Source organism: Xiphophorus couchianus, chromosome 16 (assembly GCF_001444195.1).
Source record: "Xiphophorus couchianus chromosome 16, X_couchianus-1.0, whole genome shotgun sequence".
In the NCBI taxonomy this organism is placed as follows: domain Eukaryota; kingdom Metazoa; phylum Chordata; class Actinopteri; order Cyprinodontiformes; family Poeciliidae; genus Xiphophorus; species Xiphophorus couchianus.
In genome coordinates, this window is record NC_040243.1 from 354673 (window position 1) to 371576 (window position 16904).

The following is a 16904-nucleotide window of genomic DNA, read 5'->3' on the forward strand; positions in this document are numbered from 1 at the left end:
CAGCTCTGGAAACAGTGTTGGTACCACAGCTTCTCACCGTGATCACGTCTCCGGCCCGGATGTTGAGGGCGGTTGGGTCATGGAGGTTCCAGTGGTCCTTCAGGGCTCTGACCTGTAGGATCCCCGTCGCATCTATTGAGGAAACAGAACCGGATCAGAACCGGATCGTGCACGTGGAGGCTGTACAAATCTTGTTCAGGTTTGTAAAGATGTGTGGTTAGGACAGTCATGGTGACTGAGTGCGAAACTCTGAGGCTCCCTGCAGGGCTCCTGTCAGGTGATGTGTGACCTCTGACCTCTCAGCAGCTGCTTGATGTCCTTGCTGGCGTGGGACGTGGTGAACTGGTTGACGATGTCCAGCGCCGTCTGGTTGTAGGTGTTTCTGATGTTCACGTCCATGCCGGCCTGGACAGAGAGAAACATGGCCGCTGAGAGCTGATCACCAGGCGGCGCCAAAACCGTTCCCCACAACTAAACCAGCTTATCATGAAGAGGAACAGGTCTCCAGTTATAGGTCTACAGTTATATCTAGAGTTATAGGTCTACAGCTAAAGATGTAGAGTTATAGATCTAGAGTTACACATCTAGAGTTATAAATCTAGAGATACAGATCCAGATATGTAGAAGAATCACATAAAGACGGTCCCAAAGTCGGCCTTCTGGAAATGTTCTTCAGCTGAACAACATTTCCAGAAACACAAAAGATCTGTTCTGGAACAAACTTCCAGAAAACTGCAACCGATTGATCTGGTTGAACTGATTGATCTGACTGATAAGGAAGGAATCATTCAGTGCGACAGAGACGCCTACAGTAGTAACTCACGTCCAGCAGCAATCGCACCGCCTCCGTCTTGCCGTACAGCGCACCTTCATGCAGCGCCGTTCCAGACTTGCTGGTCTTGTTGATGTCGATGCCGGCCTTCAGCAGCAGCCTGAGCAAACACAGAGCTGCTTGTTAACAGTTCAGAGGTCACGGTGTGAGTTTCCTATACTAGCTTCTGCAGCTAAAACGAGTGTGAGAACCGATGAACCTGCTAAGCCTGCAGACCTTCAGGCTAACTCAGCGCTAACCTTTAAGACCGTTGTTATGGTGCAAAACCATGACGACAAGGGGCTTGGTTTTTACGACCAAGATTGAGATAAGACCTGAACTTTGACCCTGATTCCCAGAAGAGTTGGATCCCTCATTATCCCGAACTAACGACTCCACCCAGATGGAGATTAAAGAGGAGCAGCAAAAGCAAAGGAGCCGGATCAGCAGCGGAAGATGTCATGACAACATGTTGCTGCCTGAATGATCAGCGGTTGGCATGAGACCGTCACACAGCAGCAGTCTTCAGTCAGAGGCCTTTTCAGAGTCACTGTAACACTGACTGCTACTGGAGATCAACTGAAGCTATTTCATTTCTCTTTGGGATGAATAAAGATTTAATGAATTTGAACTGAAGCTGTCGGCCAATAGGAACTCAGCGAGGGCTGCAGCTCCGTCTGAGGAGGTCAGAGGTCACGGGAAGCATTAAAATCATCTAGAGCGAAGGAAGTGCAGACCTCCTGAAGGTCCTTCATTAGTTTGTGCTTTTAAACATTTATTTTTGTCAAAACAGCATCTACAGCAGTGGTTCTTAACTTTTATGAGGTACCGAACCCATCAGTTTCATATGCGCATTCACCGAACCCTTCTTTAGTGATAAATAAAATAAAAACTTTTTCCAAACTCAAGACATAGGTTGTATGTATGTTTTTTTTGCTGGTGCACAAAATGAGCCGTACATGAACGTCACTTTGCTCAAAGAACAAAACCATGAACTCACAGCAAGTTACAGTGTTACTTTATTCTGGCCCCCCAAAAATATTTCGGCCCCATAAAACAATTTCAGCCCCCAAAAATATTTTTTTATTATTCTACTAATTTCAGGCAGATATATTCCTTTATTTAATCAGGTAAACCCTGTTGAGATCTAGATTTCATTTTCAAGAGGGACCTCAGCAAAAAATTTGCAATACATAGCAACCTGGTTACAAGATAAAACCAATTAATACATATGCACCAGTATAAAACAATAAAAACAATTTAAAAACAATGACACTGTTTCATAGAATGTTATTGCCCATCTTTAAGAACTGATCGAAATAAGTCCAGTCAAATCATTTCCGACATCTTAAGTTCAGACTGCAGCTGATTCCAGGCTGTGGGGTAAAACACTGAATGCCTGTTTCACTGTTTCAGTTCGAAACGTGGAACATGCAGAACAATAATGTTACTGGAGCGAAGAGAACCGACAGTTCTATGTAGGAGAGTGGATAAATATGCTGGGGTTGGACCGAGTAAAGATTTATACATCAGGATCATTAAATGATTGTTTCTCCGTTCACTTAAAGGAGCCAATCAGCTTTTGCGTACAAATCACAATGATGTGTCAGACGTCTACTACCGGTTATAAACCTTAAAGAGCAATGATACACAGTATTTAATGATTGAAGACATTTGGTCGAAGCATTCATATATAAAACATCTCCATAATCCAAAAGTGGCAGGAATGTCGCTGCTACCAATTTTCTTGTAGCTTTGAGTGTAAAACAAGATCCATTTCGACAATTAAAAATAAATTTGGATTTTTTTCACAGAATAAAAAAAATTTCTTAATTTTTTTAAATTGAATTTGTTTTTTGTCGTTTTGAATCCACAAAATACGTTTTTGGGGCCAGAATAAAGTTTTGCACAAATGACATACCTGCAAATCAGTGAGACTCCTGCTGCTGTTTTTGGGAGACCAGTTCAGAGAGGCGTGGCTTCAGAGAGGCGTGGCTTCACCTTGGCAAGTGCATCTTCAGAGCAAAGTCTGTTCATTTTCTTCTTTTTTTGCTCGACATATTTAGTATGAATTAAAATATTAAGAAAGAAACCACGCGACGTACAACTACGACAGCCGCTGATACTGCGCGCACTAAATGCCCCGCAGCCCTGATTGGCCGAGCAATGCAACATGATCCTCTGCAGCCAGTGATGGCCAAGCGGGGCGCGTCATCACGACTTTACACAAGTGTGTGTTTACCTCCGCGGCAGAGGCTCCGCCGAACCCCTGAGACCGACTCATCGAACCCCTGGGGTTCGACCGAACCCAGGTTAAGAACCACTGATCTACAGACATTAAACCTCAGAGTGGAGCAGCTAGCCTGTAGCAGGGCTGCATTCTGACTGCATCCCGACTGCAGTTGTCGATTCTGAAGTGGCTTCAGTCACATTAAACTGTTGTTCTTGTTCTTCAGCGCTGCTGTCAGTTATCTTCACATCCTCATAGCCAGAGCTCCGGCTGGCAGCCAGGAAGGGGAGCTGGAACTGGGTCACAGAACCGCTGCAGTGGGATTCACATGGCAGCAGGGAGATCAGGCCAGAAAGCCCGAACAAACCCAGTGAGCCCAGCCCAGTCCAGCCTCAGAAGCTGCACATCTTCGGTGTGGATCCAGGAAGTCCTGCAGGCTGCAGACAGACTGACTTCCTGCTGACACAGCAACTCAAAGCAACCATTGCCATAGCAACCAGCAGTTTGTGTGGTTTCTGATCAGCCCTGCCAGACCGAGGTCCTCTGCACCTGAAACAGGTGACAGTTTCCACCTGTCCAGTCTGTGGCCCTCAGCCTTCATCCCGCAGCATCATCTTCCTCCAACCAGCTGATCCAGTTCACATCCATATTATGGGATGTTGTTTCCAACGTTACAGCCGATTCCAGTGGAATATTTTCACCTGGTTGGTCTTTCATTCAGAAGCCTCACAGTTTACAAACTAAATATTTAGCTCAATATTTAGCTAGCTAACGAAATATTTAGTTAAACATTTGGCTTGGTAATATTTGGGTCACCAATTAGCTGCAGCTAGATGTTTTATTTAAACTGTGACAATGAATATCCCTGAAACACGAAGCCTAATTCTTTCAGGAGAAAAACCCAAAACGTTGCAGCTCCTGCTGTGACTCCATAATAGTGATGATGTGTCTGGTTTCCATTTGAACGCTGATAAAAGTTTTAAACCAGAGTCGTTTCTGATCCAGAAGGAGGTTCTGCATCTACAAGTCCATCAGACTGAGGACATCAGAACCGGACTCGGTCTGGAGGAATCATTCAGTGCGGCAGAAACGCACTGAATGTTGTTCAGTGCGTTTCTGCCGCACTGAATCCTGCAGTCCTTCTGGACCGAGTCCGGTTCCCAGTCGGGACTCTCGGTTTCTTCATTTTTTTCTACATTTTCACTTCATGCCTGCTGCTGGTATTTATTTGGTTTCTGCTGTTTGGACCCCAGACTGGACTCTGGTTCTGACCCGGTTTCCTCACCGTATGACGTCTTTGTGTCCGTTGCGAGCTGCCAGGTGTAGCGGCGTGGTGTAGGCGGAGTCTGTCGGCTCCTTCCTCTCATCCTCCAACAGCGCCGCCACCATGTTGCTGCTCAGGAGCAGCTGCACCACCTGGAGGGGACAGATGGACACATCCTCTGATTCAGTCCAACCTCTCAGGAATAAAACGGCATCATGTTTATGAGGAAATGTTGGACCGACCTCTGACCTCTGACCTCCCATTCATCAGCAAAGTTATTGAAAAAGCTGTGTAAACAATTAACTAGCTTCCTAACTATAACCAACCACTTTGACTCCTTCCAGTCAGGTTTTCATGCTCACCACAGCACAGAGACTGGCCTAGTCAAAGTGTTCAATGACATCCATATAAATACGGACTGTGGCAGAACCACAGTGCTGGTTCTGTTGGACCTCAGTGTTAACCATGACATATTACTGAATCGACTGGAGAGTTGGGTCGGAGTCTCCGGTCCAGTGCTAAACTGGTTTGAATCCTACATAAAGAACAGGGATTTCTTTGTTTCAATTGGAAACTTTTCATCAAAGAGGTCAAAGGTCACATGTGGGGTACCCCAAGGTTCCATCCTAGGACCCCTTTTATTCAATATTTATATGCTCCCACTAGCTCAGGTTATAACAGGAAATAATATTAGCTACCATAACTATGCAGATGACACACAGCTCTACATTACGATGTCACCAGGTGACCTTTGACCCCATCCAATCACTGAACAGATGCTTAGAACAGATAAATGTGTGGATGTGCCAAAACTTTCTCCAGCTGAACAGAAACAAAACTGAAGTTATTATTTTTGGACCTAAAGAGGAACGATCTAGAGTTATAGATCTAGAGTTATAGATCTAGAGTTATAGATCTAGAGTTACAGATCTAGAGTTACAGATCTAGAGTTATAGATCTAGAGTCAACGCACAGCTTCAGTTATTACAACTAAAAACCAGCGATCAGGCCCGAAACCTGGGAGTAGTGATGGACTCTGACCTGAACCTCCAGAGCCACATAAAGACAGTTACAAAGTCGGCCTTCTATCACCTGAAGAACATTTCCAGGATTAAAGGACTAATGTCTCAGCCAGATCTATAGAAACTCATCCATGCCTTCATCTTCAGTTGTATTGATTATTGCAACGGCGTCTTCACAGGTCTGTCCAACAAATCAATCAAACAGCTGCAGCTGATCCAGATGCTGCTGCTGGCGTTCTGACTAGAACCAGGAAGATAGAGCACATAACACCAGTTTTAAAGTCCCTCCACTGGCTCCCTGTAGCTCAAAGAATAGACTTTAAAATACTGTTGTTAGTTTATAAATCACTGAACGGCTTAGCACCACAATACATTAAAGATCTGCTGTTGTTGTATCAACCTTCCAGACCTCTCAGGTTCTGGTTCTGGTTCTGCTCTGCATCCCCAGAACCAGAACCAAACGAGGAGAAGCAGCTTTCAGCATCTATGCACCACAAATTTGGAACAAACTTCCAGAAAACTGTAAAACAGCTGAAACACTGACTTCTTTTAAATCTCAACTAAAAACCCACCTGTTTAGGATTGTATTTGAAATGTAATCAATTACAAATTTATTGATGGAACTTGACTTAATGCTGTGTTTTGATTATTGATTCTATATTGCTTTGTGTTTCTGTGTTTGTAATGATGTAAAGCACTTTGAAATGTCTTGCTGCTGAAATGGGCTATACAAATAACATTTGATTGATTGATTGATTGATTGATTGATCCTGAACAAACGGGTCCAAACTCGCGGCGCTGAGGCAGGAAGTGAGACGGGAAAGTTCAGGAATCCAGAAAAGATTTTAATATTCCAGAACTTTCCTAAACCCACGAATCCTGCAGAACCAAACCAGCAGGTTTAGAAACAGGAGCTCATTTCAGTCGGACCTCCCAGAACCCGACCTCTCTCAGAACCGCTCACTCACCTTGGCCCGTCCGAACTCACAGGCCAGGTCCAGAGGAGTCTTCTTGGCCCGGTTGAGCAGACACGGGTTGGACTGGTGCTGCAGCAGCATCTCCGACTGAAAGCACAAACAGAACCAGATCAGGTTCTGCCAGTGACCCGATACTAGAGGTTCTCCTGGTTCTAGGAAGCTGCTGCTGGATCTTGTGGTTCTGACCCGGTTCTGGCTCTCTGTGACAGAATCAGTTAGTCCTGCTGAGTCGCTTCCTGTCAGGATCTTCAGGAGCGGATCAAACCGGCCCAACAGAACCAGAACCAGAACCTCTGTTCCTTGTAATTCGGCCAGAATCACCAAAATTTCTGGGATTATTAATCCATATTCAAACTTGTTCCTGCAGTGGACCAGAACCGGGTCAGATCCAGAACCCTGCAGAGAGGAAACTCATCTGTCATTATGGGATGAAGAGACCTCAGCAGGCGTTGTCATGGAAACCATCACAATATTAAAACAGCACAGCAGAACCTCAAATCCAGAGCCGGGTCTGAACAGAACCAGAACCCAACTAATCACCCGGGTCTTTAGAGAACATGCGTTTCTCCATTTCAGTTAAATCTTAGAATTCAGATTATTTAGTTCATTTTTATTTTTGTTTACTTTTTGATTAATTTACAATTAGAATCTTTGTTTAATTTGTTATTTAAAATAAGTTCTGTGGTTAATAATTCACTTAATTAGTTCATTCATTTCAGTTTGGGACGTCGCTGTTCACAGTAGATCAGTGGTCAGGTGGTTTTTTTACCAGTCAGTCAGTCTGTCCAGTCAGAGAAAAGCTGCAGGAACCAGAGACTCTCCTAACTTGTTTGCCTGATCTCCATTTTGACCTTTCTGACCTTCAGGACAGCGTGAGCCAGAATCCACGGAGCATCAGTGACTATTTGAGTTGGATTCACCTTTTGTTTTGATCTCAAGTTTTTTGATTTTTGAATTTGAGTTTTGGACAAATAGTCACTACACGCGTGGTTCTGGTTCTGGTTCTGTGGACTCACCACCTCGTAGTGCCCGTATTGGGCCGCCAGGTGCAGCGGGATGTGTCCGTCCATGGAGGCGCCGTTGACCGAAGCTCCGGACCGGAGCAGCGTCAGGACGGACTGGGCCTTCCCCTGCCAGGCGGCGTAATGCAGTGGTCGCATTCCTGCAACCATAGCAACCACAGCATGCGGTCAGAACAGAACCAGAACCACCGGAACGGGCCCGGCGGAAGCTCACCGTTGGAGTCTTTAATGTCGACGGCGGCCTGAGCCTCCAGCAGCGCCGCCAGCAGCTCCGTGGTTCCGGTGAGGGCAGCATGGTGCAGTGCCGAGAAGCTGCAGGTCAAAGGTCATTCATTAAACGCTGGGAGAAGCGGACATTTTCTCAGCCATAAATGTTGCTCATAATGAAACACGAAGATAAAAGTTTTGCTTAAAGCTAAAATCATTTAAACTTTTTACCACAAAAATATCATTTTTATTTAATTTTATCTAATTTAAAAACAGTTTTTATACCGTTCAACAACAAGCAAAAGTTTTACTTAAAACAGAGGTCTTCAACACGGGGGTGGCAACGCCTAGAGGGTCGGGAGAAACTGCGGAGGGGTCATGAGATTTCTGATTAAAAATATTTTGTTTTTATTTTTCTAAAATTGAAAGTTACTGTACAAAAGACTGTTAATTATTTGTTTTCAGCCCTCTAGTTTAGGTTTTCTTCATCAAAGTATTTTAGGTGCAGTATTTTATTTCAGCCACTGGGTGGCTTCATGTTCATATTTGTTACAGCTTGTTTTGAGTAGAGTGTTGCGGTTCTCAAGGCTGACTTCGTTCATAACTTCTTTCTATTGTGTGCGTCCATTGAATGTAAGTAATACTGTTGCTGATTTAGTTCGGTTTCGTAAATGTCTAAGAGCTGTAGTTGTGCTTTGTCCCGTTGAGTATTATAGTCGTTTGCTGTATTTTACTTGTATTGTTGAGAGCTAAAGTTAGCCGTTTAGCATCAAGCTATTAAGCTCGGTTAATTAGTTGCAGCTGTTAATTGTGACCATGTGCAATTGAAATGCGTTATTTCTCTTGTATGTTTACCGTGTGACACTATTATTTGCAGGGTTTATTATTACTATGTATGTATAATTATTATTTACATTCTCATAGTCAGACATTAACACATTTATTCATTTGTTATTTGTTTATCTTTATAGGAAACCACACACACACGCCACACACACACCTGTGCCCTTATATGTATAGCTGAACCTCCAGAGCTAATTAAAACCAAGTAAAGCTCAATTCTGGACTTGGACATTCTCTTCATTCACTAACTCACCTGAACATATATATCAGCTGTTCTAACCCGACACCCTGGAGTGATTGTTTATCCACAACTGAACCAGCTTCAGTCTTCATTACAATTTTGGTCCTTCGAGCCGGAGTAAGCAACCACTACAGTCAATATGTCAAGGCCACATGAGAGACATTGGAGAGATGTAAACCGCCCACAAAGATCGAGGCATATACCATCATATCTCCAGAATTATGAGGTCAGCTATACACCAAGGCACCACATTACTGAGGAGGAGCAGCCATCTTCATCTGAAATGCTCAGATATCTTCAAAGCATGAGAGAGGAAAGCGACCAACTACGCAGAGAGGTCCAGCATCTTACAGATATAATCCAACAATCTCCTGGACAGGCATCAAAACCTCGGTCACAGTCCAAGCGTAGAGAAGAGGACACATCTACTACACCAGCACCTACTAGTAAGCCGACGCCATATAGTGGCCACACAGGCCCACGTCAGGCAGTAAGTGCCCCCTCGGTGATTAATGATGTTCCTCCAACTCCACAAAGCCACCGACGTGACCCCATTGAGGACCTGGATCGCTGTCTGCAGGAAGTGGGATTACTCAGCAAAGATGACATTTCTCCTGTAACATCTCGAAGCTCATCTCCCTTCTCCCAAGCCAAGCCTATGGATTTCAATACTGATGATTGTATGGAACCAGAGTCGTCACATCAAAGAGAGTGTAAATCACACCGTAAAGCTTGTCAAGTATTGTCCCAACTATGAGGACGATTACGACCGCTATAATGAGCCCTATCACCATGATGACAGATCTCACCACTATTATGGTGTCTCTCCATTCAAGTCAAGTCACCCAGACCACGGTGACGAATATGGCCCAATGAGGCCCAACCGACCAAGTAGTCCAAGCGCTCGCCATGATAGCCGCTACTATGGAGTAGAGAGGAGACAATCTTCTGATTACAGGGATCACCATGATGATTACCATGCAACACTCTATGAATGTGACAGAGAGAGAAGTCGGGGAGGCAGATACTCATCTGACCATCAACATTCCCCCCATCCAGATCCTTCCTTTGGTAAATCCTCAGCGCTAGAGTATTACCATGGTCCCAAACCGACTATCCCTTACTTCAAGTCCGAGGACCCTCGTGAGTTTGCCAGATTGAAACTAGCCCTCGACAACTTACTCCCATATGACGCTCCAGAGCATTTTAAGTTTCAAATACTGACAGATCATCTCAAATGTGAAGAGGCGCTACTTATAGCCGACTCATACAGTAACAGTCCACTCCCATTTACGGACACTATAAGAGCGCTCACTGAGATGTATGGTCAACCGCAGCAGCTGGCACTGAAGAGGATTTCTGATTTAATGGATGGACCTAATATCAGACCTGGGGACATTAAAGCATTTAAGTCTTTTGCCCTTCAAGTTCGAGCCTTAGTAGGAATGATGCAGCAACTTGGAAGCCAAGGATGGACAGAACTGAGATGTGCATCACATGTCTCTCGTCTCCTAGTGAAGTTGCCACACGACCTAAGAGCACACTTTCATAGATTTGTGAACCCTGTTCATACTCCAGTTCCAACCTTGCTTGATCTGGCCGACTGGCTTGAGTACGAAGTACGAGTTCAAGTTAGTGGTGATCAATACAGCAGTGCCTCCAATAGAGAGAGACAAGCTCCACCCAAGAGCCGACATCCTGACTACAAGTCACAAAGATCTACAGCGATTCTACTTGGCAGTCAGTCTCCTCAGTCAAAGATGAAATCAGATAGGACTCCAGCTGTGAGAGAGATCTCTCAGGACAAACCAAAGAAATACTGTCCCTTCTGCGATACAGAGCTTCATTATTTGAACCAGTGCAGCAACTTCAAAATCCTGTCGGTAGAGCAGAGGACAGAGTGGATTAAAGCAAACAGACGATGCTGGCGCTGCGGTCGGGAACATCAGGCTGCCAGGTGCAATCTCAAAGCCAAGTGCAAACAATGTGAAAGGAAGCATTTGGATATCCTGCACGAGGTTAACACCAGCCAAATAAGCACAGCACCTGTCGAACCTCAACCACCTCAGCCGAGCACATGCCTAGTGAGTTCTGTTTCAGAGACACTGTACGTTGATCAGCCAGTTAGAAGCAACCAAGTGTTACTCAAGTTGTGCCGTGTCATACTCCAGAGCGGTCCAAAGGTACTAGAGACCTACGCAATACTGGATGATGGATCAGAGCGCACAATACTCCTACATGATGCTGCTCTTAGCCTGGGCCTTCAAGGGAAGCCTGAAGATCTCACACTTCGTACCGTCCGGCAAGAAGTCTGCACCATTAACGGTGCCACTGTCTCCTTCTCAGTTGCTCCAGCTTCACAGCCTAGTAAGTCATACCAGGTCAACAAAGCTTTCACGGCCAAACAGCTAAACTTGGCCTGCCATACCTACCCAGTTGAAGTTCTGCAGGAAAAGTATCGCCATCTCAGAGACATTCCGCTGCCATCCATTAAAGGTGCCCAGCCATTGCTGCTGATAGGGTCAGATTACCCACATCTAGTTACACCAATGGAACCAGTACGTCTCGGTCCACCAGGTGGACCTGCAGCAGTTCGTACGAGGTTAGGATGAACTTTACAAGGCCCCACAAGTCTGTTATGCCATCAACTGTCTCCACAACAGTGCCTCTTCACTAAATGCAATCCACCGGAAGCAGAGCTTCTAAGTCATGTGGAAAAGTTGTGGCAGCTAGATACGCTGCCATACAGGAGTGAACGGTTGATTACCAGGTCAAGAGAAGATTTGGAGGCAGTCCGCATACTGGAAGATAAGACCACCAGAGTAATGGTCGATGGTGTGAACAGGTATGTGACACCATTGTTATGGAAACGGGACTTCCCATCCCTCCTTTCACCTAAAGAAGCTGTCTTACCACAGCTGCGTGGGACAGAGAAACGGCTAGTAAAAGACCCGGAGAAAGCTACCATTTACTCTAGAGAAATCCACAAGCTCATTGATGCTGGTTACGTCAAAGCCATAACCCCAACTAAGGCAAAGGAGAGCAACTATTCATGGTTCATTCCACACCACATTGTTCAACACAATGGGAAGTACAGAATAGTCTTCAATTGCTCCTTCATCTTTAATGAGCAGAGCATCAATGATCACCTTCTTCCTGGGCCCACACTTGGAGCCAGTCTTCTGGGAGTCCTCCTTAGGTTCCGAGAGCACCCCGTGGCTATCAGCAGTGATGTGAAGGGAATGTTTCATCAGGTACGCCTGTTGGATGAGGATAAACCCTTCCTTCGTTTCCTGTGGAGAGATGTTAAAGTGGACCAGGAACCTACCATCTATGAGTGGCAAGTGCTCCCTTTCGGTACAACGTGCAGTCCATGTTGCGCCGTCTTTGCATTACAAAGTCATGTCCAAAAACACACTGCACCAGAGGAGGATGCCCGCCAATCAGTAGAACGTTGTTTCTATGTTGATAACTGTCTGCAGAGTCTTCAGTCAGAGAACCAGGCCAAGCAGCTGGTGAATCGACTGCACACAGTACTCATGGAAGGTGGATTTGAGCTCAGAGAATGGGCCAGCAATGTTCCTGCTGTCATCAAACACCTACCCAAAGAATTAAGGTCAGAGAGCAGCATACTTTGGTTCACACAACAAACAGCTAACCCTCAAGAACGTACACTTGGACTGTTGTGGCAGTGTAAGTCAGACACACTCTGCTATAAGCAGCACAACCGTGACTGTCTTGAACCAACTATGCGCAACATCTATCGTCTTCTGGCCCAACAATACGATCCTCTGGGATACATTATTCCATATACGACCAGAGCTAAGATCATTGTACAGCGACTTTGGGACAAGAAGAGAGGTTGGGATGATCCCAATCTCCCTGAAGATCTGCTCCAAGCTTGGAAGTCATGGGAGGAAGAGCTTCCCCAGTTGTTCCAGATCACTTTACCCAGATGCTACACTGACCACAACACAGATCGTAGTACCATCAGTCAGACCATCCATGTGTTTTGTGACGCATCTGAACGTGCTTATGGAGCAGTGGTGTACCTGCGTAGTGATAACGGGGATGGAAAGATACAAGTTGCATTCTTAGCTGCCAGATCCAGAGTTGCCCCAAAGAAGCAACTATCGATACCTCGACTTGAGTTATGTGGTGCTCTAACTGGAGCCCAGTTAGCTTCAGTGCTGCTGAAAGAACTCACCATCAAGATCCAAAAAGGGCTATACTGGACTGATTCCACCACCGTACTCAACTGGCTCAAATCCAATTCCTGCAGATATAAAGTGTTTGTAGGTACAAGGGTTGCAGAGATACAGGAATGATCAGATATCAAATCCTGGCATTACATTGATTCTGCTTCCAACCCAGCAGATGATATCACCAGAGGGAAAACATTAGCCCAACTGACTGAAAAAAGTCGTTGGACTCATGGACCATCCTTCCTCCTGCAAGCATCTGACCAGTGGCCTGAATCACCAACTGACCACTTTATCGAAGAAACAGAGGAGTTGAGGAGCCCAGTATTCTGTGGTCTAACTAGCTCACCCCAACCGACTCTTCCTGACATTCAGCAGTTTAACACCTTTCAAGAGCTACTAGAAGCAACTGCAAGAGTACTCGATGGGGCGGCCAGTGACAAGTCTCCCACTGCTGATGACTATCACAAGGCTGAGTTAGCCCTTTTCAGACAGGCTCAGATGGAGAACTTCCCAGAAGAAATGACGTTACTCAAATCGGGAAAAACTCTTCCATCTACCAGTAGAGTGCTCACACTCGCCCCTGAATATGATCAGACCTCAGGTCTAATCCGTGTTGGAGGTAGGCTCCGCCGATGTGAAAGCCTAGGTCCGGATGTGCTCCATCCCATTCTACTGTCGTCCTCTCACCCTGTCTCCAAACTCCTGATCCAACATTATGACAAACAGCTGAATCACCCTGGAGCAGAGCGTGTTTTTGCTGAGTTGCGACGAAAATACTACTTAGAGGGAGAGAAGCCGTCAGGAAGCACCAGCATAACTGTGTGGACTGCAGGAAATGGCGAGGCAGCCCTCAAGTCCCAAGGATGGCAGATCTTCCACCCTCCAGTTTGAGGCTTTTCAAACCGCCTTTCTATTCCACAGGGGTGGACTGCTTTGGTCCGATGATGGTAAAGGTGGGACGACGCAACGAAAAGAGGTGGGGAATCCTGTATAAGTGTCTTACCACCCGAGCTGTCCATCTAGACATCCTCCCACATATGGACACAGATTCCTTCCTAATGTCACTCAGACATTTTATATCTCGAAGAGGAAAGCCCCATGAGATCCTTTCAGACCAGGGAACTAATTTCAAAGGAGGAGATAAAGAACTTCAAGAAGCCTTCGGTGCCCTGGAACAAGCAGTAAAGGACCAACTTGCTGCTCAACAGATTAGCTTCCGCTTTAATCCCCCTAATGCTCCGCATTTTGGTGGGTCTTGGGAGCGAGAGGTTAGATCAGTAAAGAACGCACTCCGGATTGTTCTTGGAGTTCAGTCAGTGCCAGAGGAGGTGTTGAGAACAGTCCTTATTGAAATAGAGGGTATTCTCAACTCCAGGCCATTGGGCTATGTTTCATCTGATCTGGCCGATCCAGATCCAATCACACCCAACTGCTTGTTGATGGGGCGGCCGGACTCCTCCCTTCCACAAGTGGTCTATCCCGAGTCTGAACTTTTAAGTCGAAAAAGGTGGCGACATTCTCAGGTTTTAACAGATCACTTCTGGAAGCATTACATCCGCCACTTTCTTCCAACATTACAAGCCAGACACAAATGGCAAACAGAAAAGGATGACATCACTGTAGGCACTATAGTGCTTATTGTTGACCAGCAGACACCAAGAGCCCTCTGGCAAGTAGGAACAGTGACAAGCGTCATACCTGGAGCAGATGGACGCGTGAGGACAGCTGTGGTTCAAGTGAAAGGCAGGACCTTCACTAGGCCAGTTGTTCGCCTCATAAAGCTGCCAGCTCTACCTCCAGATGATTAAGACACCTAGTGGTCAAATTTGAGTATCAAATTTGGGGGTGGCTGTTTTCAGCCCTCTAGTTTAGGTTTTCTTCATCAAAGTATTTTAGGTGCAGTATTTTATTTCAGCCACTGGGTGGCTTCATGTTCATATTTGTTACAGCTTGTTTTGAGTAGAGTGTTGCGGTTCTCAAGGCTGACTTCGTTCATAACTTCTTTCTATTGTGTGCGTCCATTGAATGTAAGTAATACTGTTGCTGATTTAGTTCGGTTTCGTCAATGTCTAAGAGCTGTAGTTGTGCTTTGTCCCGTTGAGTATTATAGTCGTTTGGTGTATTTTACTTGTATTGTTGAGAGCTAAAGTTAGCCGTTTAGCATCAAGCTATTAAGCTCGGTTAATTAGTTGCAGTTGTTAATTGTGACCATGTGCAATTGAAATGCGTTATTTCTCTTGTATGTTTACCGTGTGACACTATTATTTGCAGGGTTTATTATTACTATGTATGTATAATTATTATTTACATTCTCATAGTCAGACATTAACACATTTATTCATTTGTGGAAATTAGGTTTATTTGTGAAAGGGTTTACAGACAAATTCTCATAATTTGTATTTGTTTATCTTTATAGGAAACCACACACACACACCACACACACACACCTGTGCCCTTATATGTATAGCTGAACCTCCAGAGCTAATTAAAACCAAGTAAAGCTCAATTCTGGACTTGGACATTCTCTTCATTCACTAACTCACCTGAACATATATATCAGCTGTTCTAACCCGACACCCTGGAGTGATTGTTTATCCACAACTGAACCAGCTTCAGTCTTCATTACAGTTACGTCTTTAAATAAACATTAATATGAATCCAAGTTGTAAGAAATTAATAAAAAGAGGCATAAAATAAAGATGATGTGATGGACCAGAACCGGTACAGAACCAAATCAAACAGAACTGAGACGACTCAACATGTCTCCGTCCTCCCCACAGCTGAGTGGGTCGCACTGAGAGGAAACGGACCTGCAGGCTGCAGGCCGGTTCTGACCGCAAAGAGCCGGATGAAAGGAGGGGGGGGAAAGGGGGGGGGGGGTCTCTCTTGTGAAACGCCGGTGATGCGTTCAAGTCCAGAAAGCGCCGCGGGCAGCGGCAGTAATGGACGGAGCTCAGAGTTTCAGGTTGAGACTCGGTGAAGCGTCAACGCTCTGATGGCTGAGCTGAAGCAGGAAGCTGCATCCAGCTGAAACAGGAAGCTGCATCCAGCTGAAACAGGAAGCTGCATCCAGCTGAAGCAGGAAGCTGCATCCAGCTGAAGCAGGAAGCGATCCGAGATCTGATGCAATATCATCAGATTCATCATGAAAACAAAACAGCAGCTTTATGAACCAGAGACAAGCAGCTGGTCCCAGTTTGACTCCGTCAATGGGACTGAGAGCAGATCAGCTTTAGCTGCTGCTGGCCATCGAGGAAGAGGAGGAGGAAGATCTCCCTGACGTTCAGTCAACATTCCCACTGATTGTGTCACGTTCCTGCTCCGACCTCCACCAATCACAGAGCTGGAAACCTTCCTCTGACCAATCACAGGCTCCCACTGAAGGGGCGGGGCCTCCCTGAGGTTCACCCCAACAAGCTCCGCCCCCTGACCTCTGGCCTCAGCCGGCAGACAGTTAAGAAGCCGGCAGCCGGTAGATGAGTTTCTACTGAAACTCATGAAGCTTCAGAATCATTTATTTATCGAACTGTTCATCCAGAGAATCACCTGCAGGTGAACTGTTCATCCAGAGAACTGTTCACCTGCAGAGTCTGGATCTCAGGCTGGGAACCGGACCGGATCAAACCTGCTGGGATCCTGGAGAGCTGCTGGCCCCGTTCCAGCTCAGCGCTCCATGGAAACCAATCCAACCATGGGTCTCCATGGAAACCAGTCTAAACATGCAGCCGCCACAAGGACTCAAACAGTCTACCGCCTCTCATTGTTCCCACTGAATGTCTCACAGAAGCGCCAGGAAAGACAAATGGTCTCCATGACGACCAGGCTGACAACCAACAACCACAGCTCTGATTCGCTCTTGAAACAACGCCCCCTAGTCTGCATCTGCATGTGGAGTAGAGGGGCGCAGCAGAGGGTAGGGGCGAACAGAAGGGGAGGAGCCCAGTCGAAAGGGGAGGGGCCTAATATAAGGGGAGGAGCCCAATCGAAAGGGGAGGGGTCTAATATAAGGGGAGGAGCCTAGTCTTGCAGGATCAGAGCAGGAGCATCTGAATGGTTCCTCAGCAGTGAAGACAGTGAGCTGA

At 45.9% G+C, this 16904-nt stretch overlaps 1 protein-coding gene across 5 annotated transcripts in view; it reads right to left on the minus strand.

Annotated features, from left to right (window-relative positions):
• The window catches only part of caskin2 (CASK interacting protein 2), a 39537-nt gene that overhangs the window by 9713 nt on the left and 12920 nt on the right, over nucleotides 1-16904 (minus strand). For all 5 annotated transcript variants that reach the window (XM_028041662.1, XM_028041661.1, XM_028041660.1 and 2 more), the window contains exons 4-10: nucleotides 7541-7638; nucleotides 7321-7466; nucleotides 6296-6391; nucleotides 4327-4457; nucleotides 824-932; nucleotides 297-405; nucleotides 38-132 (exon numbers count right to left, since the gene is read on the minus strand). In XM_028041662.1, the coding sequence (XP_027897463.1) occupies nucleotides 38-132; nucleotides 297-405; nucleotides 824-932; nucleotides 4327-4457; nucleotides 6296-6391; nucleotides 7321-7466; nucleotides 7541-7638 (784 nt within the window). The remainder of the gene's footprint in view (nucleotides 1-37; nucleotides 133-296; nucleotides 406-823; nucleotides 933-4326; nucleotides 4458-6295; nucleotides 6392-7320; nucleotides 7467-7540; nucleotides 7639-16904) is intronic.